The sequence below is a fragment of the Lissotriton vulgaris genome, chromosome 2_1 (assembly GCF_964263255.1).
Source record: "Lissotriton vulgaris chromosome 2_1, aLisVul1.2, whole genome shotgun sequence".
Classification (NCBI taxonomy): Eukaryota; Metazoa; Chordata; class Amphibia; order Caudata; family Salamandridae; genus Lissotriton; species Lissotriton vulgaris.
The window spans coordinates 1707058232-1707080046 of record NC_141687.1 but is presented as its reverse complement, the minus strand read 5'-3'; the positions used below and the strand labels follow the sequence as shown (position 1 = coordinate 1707080046).

The window sequence follows — 21815 nt, the reverse complement described above, 5'->3', positions numbered from 1 at the left end:
TTCCTATGGCTAGATAATAACATTTCATCACAGCCTCAACAACTAAGTGCTAGGAAACCATCACATTGAAGGATGCCGCAGATGCACACTCCTGCCAGCTGTTAAAAGTACTTCAGGGTGGTGCAAATCATGTCAGGGCACTGCTCAATGCAGCATAGGGAGGTCAGTGAGTTTAGTAAAGGTTGTGTGTCAAAAATAGCATCTCTCATAATCTCACAATAATAGAGGTCGACTTAATGTAATGTAATGTAATGTAAGCAGATTTATAGAGCGCATGGTTACCCGGAGGCATCCCAGCGCTGCACTTGAATCAGGCTCACACAAGGGGGAAAAAACAAGAGATCATTTAGGGAAAAGAAAGGTCTTCAGTAGCTTCCGGAAGCGCAGATGGCAAGGTTCCGCACGTAGTTTTAATGGAAGGGAGTTCCAAAGCGCGGCCGCCTTTACAGAAAAGCGGCGACCGCCCGTGCGTGCCTTCCTGAATCTAGGGACTATCGCCAGGTGCTCATTATCGGAGCGCAAAGGCCTGTTGGCTTTGTAAGGTATAACTAAACTCTTCATGATAGAAGGACCCTGGCCTTGAAGAAGTTTATGGGCAATACTCATGGACTTAAACTTGATCCTCTCACGAACGGGGAACCAATGGAGCGCTTTCAGTGCTGGTTTGGCTGACTTCCTAGAAGAAGTGCCCATCAGAAGCCTGGCTGCGGCATTCTGCGAGACTTGTAGTTTATTGATGGTGGCTTCAGGGGCCCCCAGAAAAATCGCGTTACTATAATCTAGTCTGGACAAGACAAGTCCTTGAACCATCAACTTCCAAGAGTGTTGTGGAAGGAGAGGAAGGACTTTCCGGGCGGACCGCAGAAGGCCGAAGCAGGTGCCCGCTGTGTTTTTTGCTTGGGTTTTAAAATATAGGTCCTGCTCCAACCAGACCCCCAGGCTCTTAAATTCTTTTTTAGGGCTGGGGGGCTCACCCAGACAGTCGGGCCAGATGGAAGTCGGTATAGTGGACAGTTTATTGCCTAACAGCATAATCTCGGTTTTCGACCCGTTCAGTTTGAGTGATGAGTCACCCATCCAAGTATGTATTTTCAACAGGCATGAATGCAAACTGTCAGGGCACTGATAAAGTTGGGATAGTGAGACAACCAATTGAGTGTCGTAAGTCATAAACGGTATGCTCAAGCTTGACTTCGTCAATAAATGCACTGAGATACTACATGGCAATGGGTTGCAAAAATGCCTCCTTCAAAATGTCATATTCATACTGAGTTTCAGAGCCTAACACAGTCAGTAAGTGAATGTTTATTTTTGATCTCAGTTTTGAAAACATCATACAATCATATCAAAATAAATCACCTCTTGCATATAAATACACATGAAATCACTTTGTCCAATCTATACATATAATTTATCGATTGCTAAAAAGGAAAACTGCTTTAAAAAGTCCCACTAAAAAATCAAATAAAATGCCTTTGTTGGCGACTGCAAATCTTCCTAAGGCACATGCCACATCCAAATATCGCATATCAGTTAAAAGTGCTATTGCTTGCCACCGTTCATGGATACCCTATTTAAGAAAGAGAGGTTTTGAAATTATTTCCCGTGGTGTCTGCAACTTTAAGCAATCTAAAAGAATGTGCAAGTTGTCAAAATTTACATTTATTCCACTAGTGCATTTTCTGTGTTCATCCATCATAACCACTTTTGTCTTAGTATTGCTGTTGCAAGGGTTTAGACCTATTCAAAATCTTAGTGTCTCTGATATAAATGTGGGGTTTGGTATTGCGTCAACATAAGGAGCCTTACACAGCGACAAAATACTCCAAGTGATGTGAATGTAGGAGAGTTAAGGGTTGCCTATATCTGCATGGGAATCACAAAATGCAAATATGCTATTGCTTCCTGCATCTCACTGTGCCTCAGGCGAACTGAAAAAGCACTGCCAGAGGATGGCCCGTTATTAATAAGTGGTGGATTTGGCCCTAAATGCTATTGATCGGTTAGGCCCCTGACCAGGGAGAAGTCTAGAAGCATTCCACGAGGACACAAAGATCATATTTGACCAAACCTGGGAAGATGGCGTTTGTGCCTGGTCAACTCCTAAACAAATGTTGAAGATCTCATCTGCTCAAACACTGTGCACCACAGACCAACGTCTGAAAATAATCAGGTGCCATATCTGATTGACGTCCAGAGATGATGCCTTATAATTACACAGAGACACTAGAACGAGTGTTTGATCAGTACAGAGAGGCATCAGAGACCATGAGACATTAGAAATCATAGGTGGTCTTCGCTAAAGCCAGGCATTATGTCAGATCGATCATTTGGCAGCACTAGAGAGTGGTGAGGGCGGGAAAATGGGTAGTAGGTGGGGAACACATTAAATAAACAAAAATGCATTTATCTGCATGGACATCCTCCGGTTTTCATCTTCTCGTCTCTTCCTCCAGCCCGGGACCCTCAACAACTCCCCTAATCAAACCTGGTGCTACTCTCATGCTGTTAATCAGCATGACAGCAGCACCAGGACCAGAGGGAGTGGCCTCTCTTAAGGCTAGCTCTTAAGACAGCTGGGTTAGAAGTTTCAAATGGTGTATATCTGGCTGGCCAAAGGGACTTGAGCACTTTAAAAAGTGCAGGCAGCGCACCCTTCTCTCTACTGCTGCCACTCTGCACGCCCAGCCCCATCTTGACGCTTGTTTTGGGACAGGTGAATGAAAAATAAAATGGTAATAAACTAACTTTATCGCCATTTTATTTTTAATCTCTGGGGCTTTTTTGGGGCATTTTAGATAGAGGGGGCTCATACGCAGGAGCAGCCCTGCCTCTATATTGTTGCTCGCCGTCCCTCCTCCCACTGTCCATGTTGATAATTGCCCCCACTCACTGCCCATGTTGCTGCTTGCCCCATCTGCAGTCCATCTTGCTTCTAGTCCCCTAACACCCTTTGTTTTGCTTCTTGCCCCCCCTTTGTTGCGTGTCCTCTCCTGCTGTCCAGTCTAGTTGCTTGCCCCTTCCTGCCCTCATCTTGCTGTCTGTCTCATTGCTTGCCTCCTGCTGTCCTCCTTCCACTATCCACGTTGCTCTCACCCCTACCCACCTTAACAAAAAAATGCTATGACACAGCCAGCTGTGATGCGGCCAGTGCTGGCCGCGTCATAGCATTTTTTTTGTTTTTTTACTTTCAACCATTTTGCAAAGCAGCTGTGCAGCTGTGTAAATGGGTAAAAACATTGAGAAAGCCAATAATTTGTATAGGCGAGACCTCATGGACTAGCTCAAAGATGGTTTTTAAATCTTTCACTTTCCTCTTTTGAAATGTTAGCATCTATGCGGCCGTGTGGCAGGAAGGCTCGGGTAGGCCGATCCCCACCAGTGCAAACACTCGCCTTCTGTGGACCTGACATGAGCAAGCAAAATGCTGCTGCCGACCACACCCAAAGAAGACAACGAAAGAGCAGCGGGAGCGGCAAGTGGCGGCACTCTGAACCTCACTGTACAGCGGCTGACCCGCCTGCCGCGGAAGCGGGGCTGGTTCAACTTCAAACTGCCTCTAAAAGGCAATGCAAGAAAATATTCCGTCGCATATTACGCCCTGTGGGTTTAACTGCCCGCACTCGAACAGCCTTCCACACGCATGGTCGAGCGTGCGCGCTGCGCAGTTGTTAGTTACACCTGCTCAGGGCCGGACTGGCTACCGGGTGTTTTGGAATGCTGCTGAGCTGGGGCTGATTTCGTTGATGGAGACCTGCGTGTACTGAACGAAATTGGTTTTGCTTTAATTATTTCGAAGCAGTGGCGGCTGGTGACATTTGAAGTTGGTGGGCGGAAACTGATAATCAAACTGCACCGTAGCGCACACACAACACTGCCCTATGTGACACAAGTTACCCCCAAATCCAAGCTCCTATTGGGGGCCTCCGTGGAGAGACAACCGACCACTGGCACTCACACCATTCACAGGGGTCAGGTCGAAAGGTCACACAGGACACCTCCACGAGCATATCTCACACCCCAAAGCCACCAACCCATAGCAATGTTTAGGAACATTCACGTAAAGCGCCTGGAGGCCAAATAATTGCGCTATAGAAATACCCGGTAAAATAGCATAACATACAGAAGGCCAAAACTGCCGTGATTGACGCTGTGTATACCAAACTGGTCTGCAGGAGAGAATATTTGTCTACAAAAGAGGTGAGATTGAGAAATCACTCTATTTATCAACAAAGCAATCAAAACATGAAGGCGAGCATCACATAATCAGGGGGTTCGCAGTACAATATCCTCCGAAATTCACATTTTTAGGAAGTTCTGCTAATGGTTTCTAACAGCTGGACAGAGCAGGTGGCTTCGGGGGTTGGGGGTGGGTGGATGCAACTTGCAAGAAAAGTCACTGCTCAGCAGCGTGTGAGCAGTGCTCACTGCTCACACACGCTGCTCACCTGCACCCTTTGCAATACTCGAGGCCTCTATATGTGTATGCGGCCTGTGTGCACTGCTTTCACGCTGCTTACCGGCTGTCCTCTTCACCGCATGCACATGTGTGTGCAGCCTGTGTGCTCACTCACACGTTGCTTTTACATGCCCCCTTCACCGAAAGCTCCCGGCCTCTATATGACAATGCGGCCTGTGGGAGCTCACAATCACACGCTGCTTAACTGCCCCCTGGCCCTTCACCAGCGTACTCGAGGCCTCTGGTGGCGGCCTACATGTGTATGCACTGCAGCCCGTGTGCTCACACGCTGCTGCTTACCTGCCCCCTTCACCGAATGCTCCCGGCCTCTAGTCTAGAGTAGACTATAAAATATGTGTATTCGGCCTCATGGTAGAGCTTCTAGTTCCCGTGTTAGTCACTAGGAGGTAAGGTAGCATTGCTCCATGGCTTGGCACGGGGACACAGCACTCCATCTTTCCACCCGTCAGACTCGCCCTGAGAGGCACACACGCACAGACCCACCCTGAGCTAGAGCTCTGTGCAAACCCAATTTTTTTACCCCAGTAATGGGTTCGCCTGTCCCTGGTGAGCTGGAGACCCCGGCCTCTTTTGTAATACCCAGGACTCGACACAGTTGCGGCCGGCAATACGGGCGGGTGGGGGGGGGGGGGGGGAAGGGGGGGGGGGGAACAGGTCCAGAAGTGTTGCAAAAATGCACAGGGGACGAAGGCGGGTAATAAATTAAAGAGAAAACTTACCTTCCTCCGGATTAGAGTCGGACCTCGTCCTCGGCTCCTTCTCCACACCAGGGGCCCAATCACGCGCCATGCCGCCGCCTCAGAGACTCGAGCGTTTTTTTAAATGCATCCAGGCTGCGCAGTGGAGTCTCAGCCAATCCTGGCGCTGCATTAGCAGCACCACTGCGCCAGGATTGGCTGAGAGGCAGGGTTAGTGTCTGCCCTTATGAGACCCCGGGGGCACGGGTCCCTAGCACGCTGAGTCGCTGTTGGGGAGGGAGGGGAAGGTAAAGTGCCAAGAGCGCATGCGCGGGCAAGTCCAGAAAACGAGTATCCAGACATTGGCATGCGCGTGACTGCAACTGCACTGTTTGTGCACACTGCTGTACTGTGCTGTCAATCACTGCCACAGGCAGCCCCGCCCCCACACCTTCCGCGATGTCAGCCAGCCTTGTCCCGGTAATTGAGGCTTGAGGGTTGCCGGCCGCCGTTTTGTGCACGCAATATGAACATTTTTAATCCTGCCAGTGCCTCAGCGTGACGGTCGGGGCTAGTGGCTAGTGGGGCAACGCCCCAACGCCCCCAATGGACGCACCGCCACTGTTTCGAAGTACATGCAGGTCGCCATGAATGAAATCAGCCCCCAGCTCGGCAGCATTCCAAAACGCCTGGTAGTCAGTTCGGCCCTGCTCCTGCTTTCCGCACCAAGGGCAGAGAATGATCCAGTCGGGAAGGCTTGCTGCCACGAGCTGCCCGCCACGTCGTAGCGCTGTAAAGCGCCGGGCAGACCTGACCAACAAGCGCTGTAAAGCGCAGGGCAGACCTGACCAACAAGCATTCTATAAGCCACCTGTGATGTTAGGGCATAGGCGGCCGCAGGCTTTAGAAAGAAACGCCAACCCCAACACAGACCCAAAAATACAACTGGGGAAATTGTTTCCCAAGCCACATGAATGAATAAGATCTAGCACAACAAACCAGAAGTAACTGATTCATCCACCGCACCCACCGCACAGGCAAAGGGTGACCATGTAATTGTAATTGCATTTACATACAGCTTACTGGCCCTGACTAGGCATGTCCACATTCGTGTTGATGAAAGTCCCCCGTCCCTCTTTTTTAGCATTAATTATGTGACGCAAACGCTCAGAATAAACACAGTCTTCACATAACATGGCTGCCCTTAGTAAGCATCTCTCAGTAGCAGTCACCGTGTGTTGCCCTTTGGAGTTAGGGCTATATTGCAGCAACGACATTATTTGTGCATCAAGTAGGGAGGAAGGGGGGTAGGCGCACACACCCAGTTCAAGCCTGGCTGTGCCACGTTTACCAGAGAGCAGTGTCATGGGCCGAGCAAGGAATGTGAGTGCGCATGAAAGCACGCACCGCAGAGCGCACAGGAAGACAGGCTGTGCCCTGACAGGACTTTCTCCTAGAGACGGCCTTTGATGTAGTAAGGTAATACGCGAGCACGGGGCTATGTGGCTCAGGCTGGCCCTCTGCCATTACCTCAGGTGATATATGATGAGACGCGCTCTGTTGCTGGGTACGTAAATACCTTATTATTTTGGTACCTGTTGTGGTTTCCTGCAGGTGAGCGTCTGTCGGGCATGTACTAGATACGTGCCATTCTCAAATCCCCGGGCTACAGTGGCGTGGTGTGCAGCCCTCGTAAGGGAACCTGAATGCTTCTGACGAACGGATGTTCAATTCAGGGCTAAGTGGGTGCTTGTGTTCAGTGGTGGCGCGGCGGGAAGGAGGTCAGAAACTCGGGAATAGCCTGAATCACAAACAAAGGAGGATAAACGTGCGGAAATTCCAAAGTAAAAGAGCTGTAAGCGGGCGTACTTGGCGCTACACGTCCAGGCTGGGTGGATTTTAAGTTTTCGGGCACTTGAGCCTGTTGGGATGAATGTCGGGGTTTGTGAATGCCTCTGGTTTTCTGCGTGGTGCGGCCGCAACGCACAGGGGTGTCTGTGGATTCAGTCCAACTCCCGGTCCCAAAAAGAATGCCTCAAAAACCTGAAAGGTCATTTGCAGGAGGTGAAGTCAAGCCAGAGTGAGCATCAGGCAGCTGCTCCCACAATCTCCTCTACCTCACTTTGAGCCTCCTTCCTGCAGCGCCTCCTCATTTATTTACTTGAGGCCTAGTTCGTCGAGCCCCTTTACTTAATTTCCTCTCATGCTCTATCTCTTGCCTCCATTCTGTCTGCTCCATAACTTCCACCTTTCCCCGGCCCTCTCCCCATTCTGCCTACCTTCCGTCTTCATTTCTCTCAGTTCATGTGTCTCCCTCCCCCACCGAAGGCCTTCGAGTCTTGCAAACCTCCACTGCCTCCCGCTCTTCAACAGGTCTTCCCCTTTCCTCCATCTCCCATGCACTTTTCTTCACTCTCGCCTCTCTGCTGTTTTTTTAAATCTCCCCCATCTATCCTTTCTCTCCTCCTTCAGAAACACCGATCTATATAAATTCCTCCATCTATTCCTCTCATTTACTGTTTTCTTCTCCATTTGCTCTATTTCTCTCTCCACTCATCTGTCTCTTGTCCCTCTTAGCTCTTTCCACCATTGTTCGCCTCCTTCTTCGGCCTTCCTCAGCAGCTGCCTGCCCCCCTCGCCCCCCATCTCTATCACTGTTCCAAGGTCTGCTGATAAGACTCCCCCAGCCAGTAGTAGGGCGTCATGCCAGACACTGTCCAATGAATCACAGATGCTGCCTCGGCGGTGGTTGTTCTCACAGTCTGAGTCTAAGAATTCCAGACTCGCCGAGAATAATAAAATATTTCCGCCTTCTGTGCCCATGACCTTCCAAAGAGATCTGTACACCCATACACTCTCTGGAGGCTCTAGACCTTCACGCAATGCCGAGAATCTACTGCTTGAACCTCCCACTTTCAAGAAGGAAAGAACAATGGCCCAATCCTTTTCAGGCAACGCAGTGAGAATCTGGAACTCGTTTCCGCCTGAGCTCCGGACCACCGCCTCCTCCCAGGCCTTCAAAAGGGACCTCAAAGTTCTCCTCCTCCAGAGACACCTCCAAAAGTAATTCACGTCCTCTTGCTATTTGGAGGAAGACTCCCCACTACTGATATTTTCTACTTTCCATGACCATGGGAGTGCCTTCCCAGTGTTTTCCTGTGGTGTAAGTGTCTGCCTTTTTGCAGTATTCTCCATGTACTTGTGTTCGGTGCCCTTTTGTAACATGCACACTACACTTTGCCCATGTAACACACGGTTGCTACCTCTCACATGTTTTTACCTTTGATACTTGCACAAGGGCCACCTTGCCTACGTAACGCCTGTTCTTGTGCCAGCACTTATTGCAGTATTATACCTCAAATTATACTCTGTTTTCTCTTATAACTGCACACTTGTCACTTTTCCTCTTGTGCACTTTTGACTACCTCATGTATTTTTGGTTGTTCACAATTTTTACTACCTCAAGTATTTTGTTTGCTCACAATTGTCACTATTACCTTTACTACCTCATGTATTTTTGGTTGCTCACAATTTTTACTACCTCAAGTATTTTGTTTGCTCACAATTGTCATTATTACCTTTATTACCTCATGTATTTTTGGTTGCTCACAATTTTTACTACCTCATGTTTTTTTGTTTGCTCACAATTGTCACTATTACCTTATGTAAGTAACGTATGTTTTAGTAATCTGCTCTTTTGTAATGTTTCTCATTATGTTTCATTTCTGTTCCTAATGTGAAGCGCTCTGACGCCTTCGGGTAAAGTCCGCGCTATATAAAAATGCATAAATAAATAAATAAATAAATACACCAGCAAGGCTCGGTACACCTAAGCATCATTCTAAAGATGCACAGTACACTACACGAAACAATCATCAGGTCAGCCTACACGGAATATGTGTACGAGTACTACTGAGCTCTGAACACCAGAGCATCTATAGGGAACCCGGCACCCAAGTATCTACAGGGCTCTGTACCTCTAAAGCACACAAGCACATATTTATAGGGCTCCTCAGCCTGCAGGGCCCTGTACACCATGCAGCCATGGAAAAAATGGACAAAACACACACACGTACCTATATATCTAAAAGGCTGTCTACACCAACGCATCTATTGGGCTCTGTACACCAAAGTAACTACAATCCACTGGTCCCCTGAACAAAGAAACAACTATAGAGCTCTGTTCGCCTAGAATCTAAAGGGATCCGCACACTTGACACAATCATTCACAAATCTCAGTAAACACACACATCTAATAATGTTCACCGAAATATCTCTGGGGCAATATGCAAAAAAATATCTATAGGAGTCTTGTCTTCTATACCGGGCCAGTCCGAATGCCTCTGAACAAAAATATTTATAGGAAACTATACAACAAAAATCTTTGGGGGTCTTGTCTTCTATACCCGGCCAGTCCGAGGGCTCTGAACCAAAATATCTCCAACAGAGAGTAGTGTAGACTCATTCACGAGCTACCAGCTCACCCACCATCTCACTCACTCACAAACTCACTCAGTCATTTTCTGGTCCACACTTCCTCTGGAGGGATTTTCCTTAAAGAGTAGGAGGGGCTCGTTCTAAATTAATCCAAAGAGAAAGTGTGAAATTTGACTTTTCTTACATGGAAACAGAGATAATCGAACACAGAAAGCATTCAGTGAAAAAACACAAACCCACTTCTCCATGAAAGCAGACATACGCAAAGTGCGAGCTGGTAATCGAGCACTGCTTGTGTGTGCAAGCAAAAGTCTATACGCAAATCATTTGGCATGGAGAATCTTCCTCACCTTTCTGCAGTACTTTGGGGAAATATATCCAAAGACACTGACGGGCAGGAATGACTGCTGGGCTCAATGTCCGCCCACTTCACAGCATGCTGCACCACTAGAGACCCCACGTTTCCAAGCAGGGTCGGGTTGGGACAGAAAATAGGCCCAGCACCAAAATACAAGTGGCTGCCATAAGTGTATTAGAAACCCCCAAAAAGTGGGTCATAGTTGCAATTTGGGGCAACTCTGAACTTGTAAAGGCATGCTGTATATGTGTTTTGCAATCTATGGAAAGCTGCGTGGATTTATATATTACATCAGGGAAATTAACAATAAAAGCTGGCCCAGAAGATCATAAAACAGGCCCACAACAGCCCTAAAAAACAGCCCACAGTGAGTGACCTGCTTGATTGCCCTAAAGAACGTGGCCACTGGAATTCTGCGTCAGGGGAGGACTAAATTATGTGGCAGAGTTGAGCAAATTATGTGGCAAGAAAAGCCAAATTATGCGACATTATTGACCCATTCTGGGATAGTATTATTTCTGGGAAGAGGTGTGGCGCCGCGGCCAGGGCGACTGACTCCCGAATCTGGAGATCACGGTTCGATCCCCAGCACCGGTGGCAGATTAGCCCAGCACCATGTGACTCTGGGCAATAGCTTGCTTAATCTTCCCGACGGCCCCCAGCGCCTAGAGACCCTTACGGGTGATTGTGTGCTTTACAAATGTGGATTATTATTTCATTATTTTGTTATTTTTTTATTTGTTACCAATGGGCATTAGTTGCATCTCAGTTCTACCACTATTCTGAGTTTAATCAGTCTGCATGTTATCACTTGGTACAGCCCGTCTGAGATTAACCAGAGGCCTTTGACCAGAAGGCTGCATGGCTGCATCACAACAATGCCTGTGGAGCAGGCCTATATTATCTGACCCTCCCCAAGACAGAAGCCAATCATATACAAGATGGGAGTGGGTGGGTCTTATGCTCCGCAAGCACTCGCCTCTCTTAGGGAGTGCGTGTATTCTGGAGGGTGGAGGAGCCGTACCACCCATGGCTTTCCACCTTGCTCCATGTAACCTACTATGATTACGAGAACAGGCGTATTTGTAGAGAGCACATTCATCTAAAAGTGCGTCTTGGTGCTATTGGCAGTAAACAGATGTTTATCGTGGCCATAGAGTGCTCATTTTATCGACCTCAGAAGGAAGAAAGACTGAATGGACTCGCTGGTGTTTGAACTTGTAACCTGGGAGTTAAACTTCGATCTCTGCGCTTGATCCATTAGATCATTTCATTCAGCCACCAGCCTAAACCCGCATTTGGCAACCAAAGGTTTTTTGTACTTCTGGCCACAAATTACTTTTCTGGAACCAACTAGCCTTAGACAGGTGATTACCATGATAAATAACAGAAAAGCCCGGAAGTGGAAACATGGTGTCCAGGCAATATGGAGCAAGATTGGACCATAATGCTTCATAGTGGGACTGCTTTCGGGGGACTTCTCTGCTCCTACCTTTTTTCCATCAAAGTCCTTGGTCTACATCTCTCATCCCTCCCATAGTAGGAAGAGTTAACCCCACTTCCCAGTTGCTCCTTATCTTCTGGCTTTCTGCTCTCCCATCTAAGAAGCTCTGACCTTGGCAACAGCAGCCCCACATGGCCAGGCCAGGAGTAAGACCCCAGCTCTATGTGAGAGGCAAGGACGGGGAAGTTGACAGGCAGAGGCATGAAATGCAAACACTGCCTCCGAAAGGATATGCAGTGGCCCTTTTTAGGTCGAGAATCGAAAGGCTGCGCTTGCGCAGTCTCCGGGAGGAGATTTAATGATTTGGGGTATGGGGGCTTGAACCCGCCTCTCTCCTCCTCTCTCCTCCATTGGCTGGCTTCCTAAACGGAGAACAGCCATTGGAGGAGACAGGCGTCACTCCAATAAAGCCCCGTCTCTTTCCGATTCGGGGGCGTGTTTTTTTGCGTTCTTTCCACTGTGACGTTACCCGTCACTCAGAATGCCAAAACACGCCCCCGAATCCGAAATTTTCGAATGCTTGCGGATGCCATTTTTGTTTTTTTCTTGTTTTCAGCCTCCGGCTCAAGCAGGATCAAACGAGGACGCCTCCCTGCAGGGCGCTGCCAGGATGTTCAGGCAGGGAGCAGGCACACTGGGTGAAGAGGAAAAGGAGAGACGCAGGCAGGCGAGGCGAGGCGGGAGCGGCTGACTCACTACACTGCTGCTCGTTTTTTTCTTGTTTTCTTGTTTTCGCGGGAGCGGCTGACTCACTCCACTGCTGCTGGGCCAGGCTAATGTGCGGTGTTAGTGCGAGAACGATTGCCAGGTGAATATTTTATTTTTACTTAAAGTGTTTCAATGGTGCTGCATTAGGCAGGGTGGTTGTTACCTGAGGCAAACAATGAGCGTCAGGAAGAAGAAGCGGAAATGACACAAGAAAGGTATGAGAAGTGTACGTGAGGCAGCAGGTGTGTGCGTGGGACAGTTGTGGTACGAATGTGTGAGTAGAGGGGCGGGACCGCATAGTTATACCCTCGAGCCCTTCGCAATTTCCGCAAACACTCACTCACCCATCTAGGCTTAGGGTGACCCCTGTGCAAAGTTTCCCTGGACAGTCGGTTATATGAGACCAAAATCCGTTGCCAAAAACGACTCCTTTAACGGACGTCTTAAGTCCCGTAATTATGGCGAACCGGGTCAGGAATTGCTGAACCGAAAGGGCTCGCCACCAATCAGATAAGTGGATACATACTCAACAATGTTGTGGATAAGTGTAACGATCTTGTATTAGCTTAGGGGAATCACGTTCATAGGATTGGCTTGTGGTCTCCATGTCAGACGTTTTATTGGCTGAGGAGACACACCAATGCACAGTTGCTTACCTGATTGGCCAAGGGAACTGTTAACAGTTGTTCATTTGTTGTGAGGCCCCATACAGTGCACATGACTTTGTCGCTTTATTTTAGCTTTTGCACGACAGATCAGGCGGTCTACCTAGCGAGAGTGCAGAGATGTTGACTCTTTACTGACTGTGATTGTTCTTTAGCTGACGCCACGGTCTGATACGCACCCGAGTGTACCCTTTCATCGGTGTTTGTGAGTAGACGGCCAAAAAGCTCAGTCGATGTGATTAAACTACTACTTGGTCCCGACGCGAAGTTTCTTTGGCTCGATTGGTTACCATAAGCCACTCAGTCCGTACCCGTGTCATGGTTTCTTCACGCTTGTCCTCTTCTGAAGGTCCCTATCGAAGTGCTTCGATTCGCGAGTGAGAGTTACCTTGTGCTGCAAGCAACAAAGATTGCATACTGTGTGTGTATTGAATTGGCCGAATTCTGTGATTCCTCAGTCTTTACAATTTATTTGCTCTAAAGCGAAAGTCCGTGACATCACCTTTGACCCCAAGAGCATCCTTGCAAGTCACGGCACGTGATCGTCGACCTCTTTTTTTGTTTGTCTTTCTTGCTCCCGTTTTCTTTCTTCCCACTTTCTCTTTTCTTTCCATTTATTTCATTTTTAGATCCGATCTGATATTCGCTAACTTTTTTAGCTTGGCCCTCTTCTCTGTTGCATTAGGATTCATCCAAACCTTTTTGATCAGGAGATTGTCATTATCCTCGAAGAATTGCATGCTGAGTTTCAATGCTTGACCCCCTGATTCCTTCAAGATCTCCTCAATCATGTCCTGCAGAGATATTGAGATATAAATTGTTAAGCCACTCATTGGGCATAAAAAGCGGCAGACATTCATTGCTGGTTTTGGGGCTCAGTGTAGCCCGTCAACGGAGCAGTTGCTTGTGCCCAAGTTTCCTGAAGAATTAAAATATCAAAACTGCTCTAGTATTCCATGATATTTGGATCTTCAAGTTTTTGCACAAGTCGATGTATATTCCATGAACATATTTCTAGCTGTGGATCATGAACATGGTGCTTGCCGATGCTCACTTCAGATGGCCAGAAACTTTTTTTAGACAGCAGGGTGGCTGACAGTCAATTCCAGTTCTTATATTAGCTAACCAGGTCAGCTACAATCTCTAAAAGACTTTGTTTTCCCTGAGCATATTTTAGAATCAAGTGCGTGGGAGGTTTAAGCTGGTTGTTCAGCACATCTACATATCCTTTCATGACGTCTTCTTTTAGTCTAATCCTCCAGTCCTTTAGTAGTGTTGTTTTTGTCAACAGAGCGTTCACCAATGAGTGGCTGTGTGTGTGCGTGGCTCTGTCTGAGTGTGTGTGTGCGTGGCTCTGTCTGTGTGCGTGGCTCTGTCTGTGTGGGTGTGTGCGTGGCTCTGTCTGTATGTGTGTGTGCGCGGCTCTGTCTGTGTGTGTGTGTGCGGCTCTGTGTGTGTGTGTGCGCGCGGCTCTGTCTGTGTGTGTGTGTGTGTGTGTGCGCGCCTCTGTCTGTGTGTGTGTGCCCGGCTCGGTCTGTGTGTGTGTGCGCGGCTCTGTCTGTGTGTGTGACTCTATGTCCGCGAATACTCTCTACTACTCTCTAATGCTCACCTATTGCCATTGTAAATGACAATAACATTTATTTATGGGGTTTTTTTAAAAAGAAAAAAAATGTCATGAGCAATGCCAATAGCTCTACCTTTAATAATGCCGAGACCATTGCATTGTAAATGCTTGTTTATCTGTGAGGAAGAGTCACAACAAAGGCTCCTCCTTAATCATGTACATCTTCACACATTTTCATCCCACGCCTCCCATGCATAAAATCATTACACCAGGAATCCGGGAATAAACATATTTTCTCATATTTGTTCTATAAAATATTGCGAGAAAATGAAAGAATTTTAGTATGTTATGAGAGGACACAATCTAATACAGACTAAAAGGATACTCCGTAGTGTTTTTCAGGTATCACAATAAATACAAGTAGCAAGCAAGCCACACATTTCTAGTACGATTGGGAGGTAGAGAAGCATTTTGTTTCAAATCTTTTTATTGAAAATGTAACACACAAGTGAAGCTTATGTACCCCACCAAAAAGATATAAAAAGAACATTGTCACTCAATTTGCGTGTCAGAGCATTACAAATAAAACGGAAATAAAGGAGTTAGGGGCTTATTATCAAGGAACGGTGTTAAAATTATTGCCGCTTTAGCGGCAGAAAACTGCCGCTAAAGCGGCGATGATGGGCTTGATAATATGCCCTTGAGAATTCCAATAAAAGCCCATGTTCACACCAGAACATGGACTTCTATTGGAATTCTCAAGGTCATATTATCAAGCCCATTATCGCCGCTTTAGCTGAAGTTTTCTGCCGATAATGTGGCGATAATTTTAACGCCGTTCCTTGATAATAAGCCCCTTAGTTCCTTTATACCCTAGTCCACACAATCAGGGAAGAGAAAGGAATTAAAGTGGGAAGCGACAATATGATACTGATCCTGTCACGATTACATAACTTCTCTCAGGGTTCGAGAAAGACACAGAGGAGGCATTAGACATCACTACGGTCTTATGGAGGTTTTCCCCAGCCAACATCATTAGTTGATTTATATAATGCAACCGGAAGGATAGCCTGCACATCTGCTCATGCACTAAACAACCTATTAGATCAAATTGAGCGACACTAGGGGCACATAGCTCACATTAAACAATAGAAAAGGAGAAAGAAAAGGAAGAGAGAACCAAAGGGGAGGGGGTCAAACCACTCAACCAAGCGAGGAGAGAAGCATTTTAACAGTCCTTAAATATGTATCTACTTATATGACATTAAAAATACACCATAGTGAAAGAAGCCAAAACGCGTGAGGGCCTTTAGAGGGCAACAAAGAAAAATTGACAATTAATGTTTGTCTTTGCATTTAAAGTTTTAGATCACACTGTCACAACGAGAACAATTGCCAGCTAGACGGAGACGCCCCTCGGTCAGTCCTGGCTCTTTAGCCAAAAGCGCCTTGCACGCTGGTGTTGTGAACCTATAATTACAACGTTTAAAACAAAACTACAAGTCCCAAAATGCAGAGCACTGTTGGGTAAAAATACAGCAACAGGAGGCGAAGGGCCTGCATGGGAAATGAGGATACATGTCAGCCAGGAACATGTTTACAATTTCAAAAATTGCAATTACCCCTTTTAAACACACAGTCGAATAAATGTTAAATGTCGTATACTTGTAAAGCGCACAGCTGCCCCAGCAAAGGGGCATCCTGGGACTGTATACCGCTGGGGAACCCATCCTGGCTTTCCCTGTGAGATGGTCCCTCCTGGGCATCTCCAAGGTAAAGACAAGCATCCCCGGCGCAGATGGGGCCGTTAGTAGAGATTAAGCAAGCTATTGCCCAGAGTTGCTGAGTGGGGCCCATGGTTGGAGTAGGCACCGAGGCGAGAATTATCGAGTCTGCTGACCATGGCCCAAGACCCTGCCGTGTCGGGAATCAAACCCTGGTCCCGGGCCTACCTCTGCTTCCGGGTCTGCCGCCTCTAACCAGTGAGCCACACCACTCCACTACATGATTGCTAACATACTTTTGGCAGACCTGTCGTCCTAAAAATGAATACAATGTGACCCTTCGTCAGAATGGAGAGGGCGAGGAGCTGGGAGTTATTCTGAGGCCCCCTTGACACCAACTCCAAGCCAGAATGCAACATCCAAAATACATTATGCTCGCCCATTACTTCTTGCTTCTGTTCGTTCTGTTTTCTTTCACCACGTCACAGCACTGTTTATCAGTGTGAAGTTTGTTAGTATTCCCCAGCAAAACATTGTGTTCCTCTGGGCTAGAGCCTCGACCCCATTGGCATCTCTCCATTTCAGCCCCACAGTGTGAAAACCTCTGCTCCTGGCTTTTGGTAGCGCTGGCCCAGGTGCTTGTGGGTGGGAAAAACGTGGAGAGGAGCCTCTCCCCAGAAACTGCTTTCACTGGCACATTCCGCTGCACGTGCCACCAGGGTCACTTCCTGTCCACGTTTCTCGAAGAAGAGACGGCTTATTGTAAACAGCACAGCAGAGACAACTCCGTGACATAGCTGCAGCTTCCGCCCCCGACCCCCCACCGTCACGGGGCACCTTGAGTCAGTCTTGACATTTTCTTGAAAACTGTGCTTGAATGCAGGGATTGAGGAAATAAATAGAACTGTAAAAGTAAAGTTAAACACTCCTTGAATATAACGTGCTACCAGCTAAAAAGCAGGGGTGTGCAAAATTGCGTAGATTGCTCTCACAAAATTCAATGACTAATTCACCAAATTAGGGTTTAGCAATGAAAGGTGATTTGCCTGTATCTTGTATCACTTTGTTTTTTAACTCGTTTGCATCTTGCATAAAAAAGGACGTTTTCTCTGCTAACCAGTCTCCTGTTAGTACCTCTTAAGACTCTTTTTGCGCAAGGTACGTATTCGGGTATTAAAAAGTGACACAATTCACATAATGTGAGATTTGGAGAAATATTAATTTTGCCCAATGCAAAATTTGGGAATTTTGCAAATTGTGCATTCATAATTAAAACGTCAACATAATCTGATAAGACAGAATTGATTGACTGTCTCGCCCTTGGCATGAGGCCACTTTAAATCTTTTGTGCATAAAGGGTCTCGTCAAAAAGGTGGGATTGAACTGGCAACCTGTGGTGCCCTGCCTTCTTGAGAGGTGCCCTTCCTTGGGCAGCAATGGAAACACTGAATGGATGGGAAGAGGGGAATGACACATGGCACACTTTCTCAAACGTGTCTCATCTTTTACACTCCAGGTTGCGCTCACTCGGAGATGCAGCTTTTAGAGCCAGCCATATGACACAAGCCCGCCTCTCAACAACATATCAGGCCTCTCCCATCATCAATGAGGGCACCCGGTACTTAATTTGTAAGGAAATAAGTGCCAGGGCCTTGTCAGGAGACCACAGTAGCTTGCACAACACATTGCACAGCCAATTTCAATTTAGACTTTTTATACATTAAAAATGTCCAATACATGCAAACCAAGCTATTTTTGTAGATGTGGGTGGCAGGTAGTAGTCATTTTTAATGTATATGGAATTAGTAAACAGCTGTTGTGTTCATCACTAAATGTGGCAAATAGCGCTACAATATAGCTGGCTGTCATAAGTTCCCGTGTTGACAATTAAGTACTGGTGGTGAGCACCGGAAGCCACCAGCTCAAATTAAGCACTGCCACCAACCCTTTCCCAGTGTGCCTCACTAAAACCTGGTATCCTGTTCTTAGCCAGGGTACTGCACTCATCATCTGCTCAAGCTTCCTTGACTCCCAATCCGCTGCTCTGTCAAAATCTCAGTTAGGCCACCATCCATGTCGCACAGACTATTGCTTGCCCTCCAGCTCTCACCAGAAACACCCCCCTACCTATCTGCTTCCTATGTAAAGTAGGGCTCTCTAACTCCTGACCCGAATCTCACACTTATGGAGCTTCCCTGGTCCGCTACTACCTGGGGGGCATATCAGCAACAGACGGCGATAAATATCATAAAGCGCGCTTAGAGCTTTTATATTTATTGCCGTCTATCGCTGGAATTTATCGCCCGGTTAGCGCTTTATCAACAACGCGTTACTCCGGGGCAATAATATTCCAGAGAAATGGCCTAGCATCACTGGAAAACCAGCGATGTTGCACCCAAAATGGAGATAGCCTTGGTGATACGACCATATGGTTGTATCACCCTAATCCAACTCCTATGTTAGCTATGCCTTAGTCAGGAATTTAACAGATGTTAAATTCCTGCGTTAAGGCATAGTTAACAGGATTTAAAATACCGCTACCCCTCGTTGATGATATCGTGAAGCTTGGGTAGCGATATTTTCCCATGGTGCCTTGTCAGGCACGCCTCCTTTGCATCTCATTAGAGATGAACAGCGAGGCGTGAACAAAACGGGAGCTGAATCAAGGAAACACGCACTAGCGTGTCCTTGCAAATAATGCGATAATATTATTGCCGCTTTTCACCTGAAAACGGGCTCTAAAGCGGTGATAATATTATCGTCGCCCCTTGTTGATATGCCCCCTTGTCTTTCCAATGCCCATCTCATCGCTCTGAGCTGTAGCACCTATTATACCTCTAGCCACTGTCCCACCTGCCCTCTCTAAAATGTGACTCCCACCAATCCTCTGTGGACTCCCTCTCACATACTCGAAGTATGTATGTTGCTCTGGACATATATAAAATGTTTAAGCTATAAAGGCCAAGCGCTCAAATTCCAAGCCCTTACCTGTGGCGTTTTTGCGCAGTTCGTCATCTTGCTCCTTCAACGTCATCATCAGCTCGTATATACCATTCTCTTCCACCAGGGATTTCTTGTTTTCATTGTTGTCGTAGATCAGGTTGCGCATGGCACCCGTGGCGTGACGCTGCACCTCCTGGTTACTGTGATTGAAGAGCTTCACCAGCCTGGGGATGGCCTGCATGCTGCGCGCCTAGAAGACGAAGAATACAGAGTGAGCTACTGTGCTCAGCTTCTAAGGCCATTCCTACTTGCTCAACATCTGTGATCATCAACATCTGGTAGCATCCTCCTGCACCTTCAGAGTCAGTGTCATTCTCTGCTGTCTTTAATCACAACACCTCTGTCTCTGTCGAATACTGTGCTACACGGGTAATGCCCTGCTCTAAAGACCTCCATTCTCCCCAATTTCAGCCCCCTTTCTGATGCCGATTTCACCTTTTCATCATCCCATAGTGTTTATATATTAGTAGATCCTGGGTGGTTGAAACAGGCGCTCAGTCATATTTGGGCACAGGTTTGTGAAAAGGGCAATCTGTGCCATGAAGTACATGGACTCAACCTTGGGGTCTTAGTATGTCCTTGTGACAGGAAAATACGATGCCCACTGTGTCACTGCTCATAGTGTGGGTAGCTACATGCAGTTCTTTAATGAAAATATACATGGTCATAGCATATAAATCAATATGTTGTACAGTAACCTTCGTAAGGGCCAAACACACTCCTGCCTTGCACTAGGTTTGTCAAGACGTGAATCGTAAGGGTATACACTCAAAATATCGAGTTTTTAATATCGAGTTGCATTAATATCGAGTTAAAAATCTAGAATGGACACAATATCGAATGGACAGAATATAGACTACAAAAATATTGAATAGAATAGCATTAATATCGAATCAAAAATATAGAATGGACAAAATATCGAATAGACAGAATATAGAAAACAAAAATATACAATGGACAGAATATAGACAACAAAAATATCGAATTTGAGGTAAGTAAGTTAATATTAATTTTTAAAAGATTTTTTATGTTAGTATATGTGTGAAAAGTGTATATTTATTTTATAATCTATTTTAATTAATTAATTTTATGGTATTTAATTTTTGTGTAATATATTTCTGTAGCGGGTTGTGGGTTTATAGGGGAAAAGGGTGGGAAGTAATTTAATTATAATTTAATATGTTAATTTATTTATTGGTATTTATTTTGAATTAATTGTTACTCAATAACTAATTGGTAATTAATTCAAACATAATTGGTAATTATTTTATTTAATTGATGAATTTATAATTATGTTAATTTTATTAATGTATTTTCTGTAGCAGGTTGTGGGTTTATAGGGGAATAGGGTGGGAAGTAATTTAAATATAATTAATTACAATTTTAAATATATGTATTAGTATTTATTTTGAATTAATTGATATTTAAATTGTTAATTGGTAATTAATTTAAATATAATTGGTAATTAATATTAATTAGGGCTCCCGGTTTTATGGTATTTATTTTTTTAACATTTCCGTCTGTATTAATCCATATTTATTTTTGGGCCATGTTTTCTGTATTTATCCATATTTATTTTGTGTTTTGCGTATACATTTAGTTGTAAAACTGTACATTTCCATATTTATTTAAATGATAGACGCACAGTCATACTTTGATGTCAGTCATGTATTAGATATTTAAGTTGACAAATATTACAGAACAGTCCATTCACCGGCAAATTTTAGCATTAAACCATAAATGTTAGTTGACAAATTCAGTTATTCAAAGAAATGTCATCCTGTTTTTCAATTTCCCACACTGTCCATCTGCTCAGCTGTTGGGCTAAATTCAGGAAAGACAGCACAAAGAGTCACTGAAAAAAAGCAGAGTTTCTGTATTTATCCATTTTTAAAAATAAATGCAGACAGAAAACAGATAGTTTTCTGTCTGTATTTATCTTTCAAAAATCCGTAAATACGGAAAGCAGGCAGCCTTAATTTTAATTAATAGATTAATTGATAATTATGTACATTTTATTAATGTATTTTCTGTAGCGGGTTGTGGGTTTATAGGAGAATAGGGTGGGAAGTAAGTTAATTATAATTAATTACATTTTAAAATTTATTTATTGGTATTTATTTGGAATTAATTGATATTAAATTTTTTAATTGGTAATTAATTAAAATATAATTGGTAATTCATTTTAATTAATAGTTTAATTGATAATTATGTTAATGTTATTAATTTATTTTCTGTAGCAGGTTGTGGGTTTATAGGGGAACAGGGTGGGAAGTAATTTAATTGTAATTCATTAAATATTGTTATTTATTTATTTGTTTTGTTGTAATTTTTAATAATTTTTTAATTGTTAATTAATTAATTGTTAATTTGTAAATAATTCGTATTAATAGGTAATTATTTGTAATATTTGTTTTTGTTTTTTTAATTGATTAATTATTATATTATATAAAATTGTGAATTCCTTTTAATTAATTTGTATTTGGTATTAATATTTAATTTATTTTTATTCATATATGAAGTATTTACTTTCCCTACTGTTGCACACTCTGGAGTGGGAATAGTAATTTTTACCCCTACGTTATCCAACGCTTTCCCTACTGTTGCACTCACTGGAGTGGGAATAGTAATTTTTACCCCTACGCTATCCAACGCTTTCCCTACTGTTGCACTCACTGGAGTGGGAATAGTA

At 45.1% G+C, this 21815-nt stretch overlaps 1 protein-coding gene across 2 annotated transcripts in view; it reads right to left on the bottom strand.

Moving 5' to 3' along the window:
- Positions 1-21815, bottom strand: part of PKP3 (plakophilin 3) — a 166376-nt gene that overhangs the window by 47852 nt on the left and 96709 nt on the right. For both annotated transcript variants that reach the window (XM_086957694.1, XM_086957695.1), the window contains exon 6: positions 19109-19313. In XM_086957694.1, the coding sequence (XP_086813820.1) occupies positions 19109-19313 (205 nt within the window). The remainder of the gene's footprint in view (positions 1-19108; positions 19314-21815) is intronic.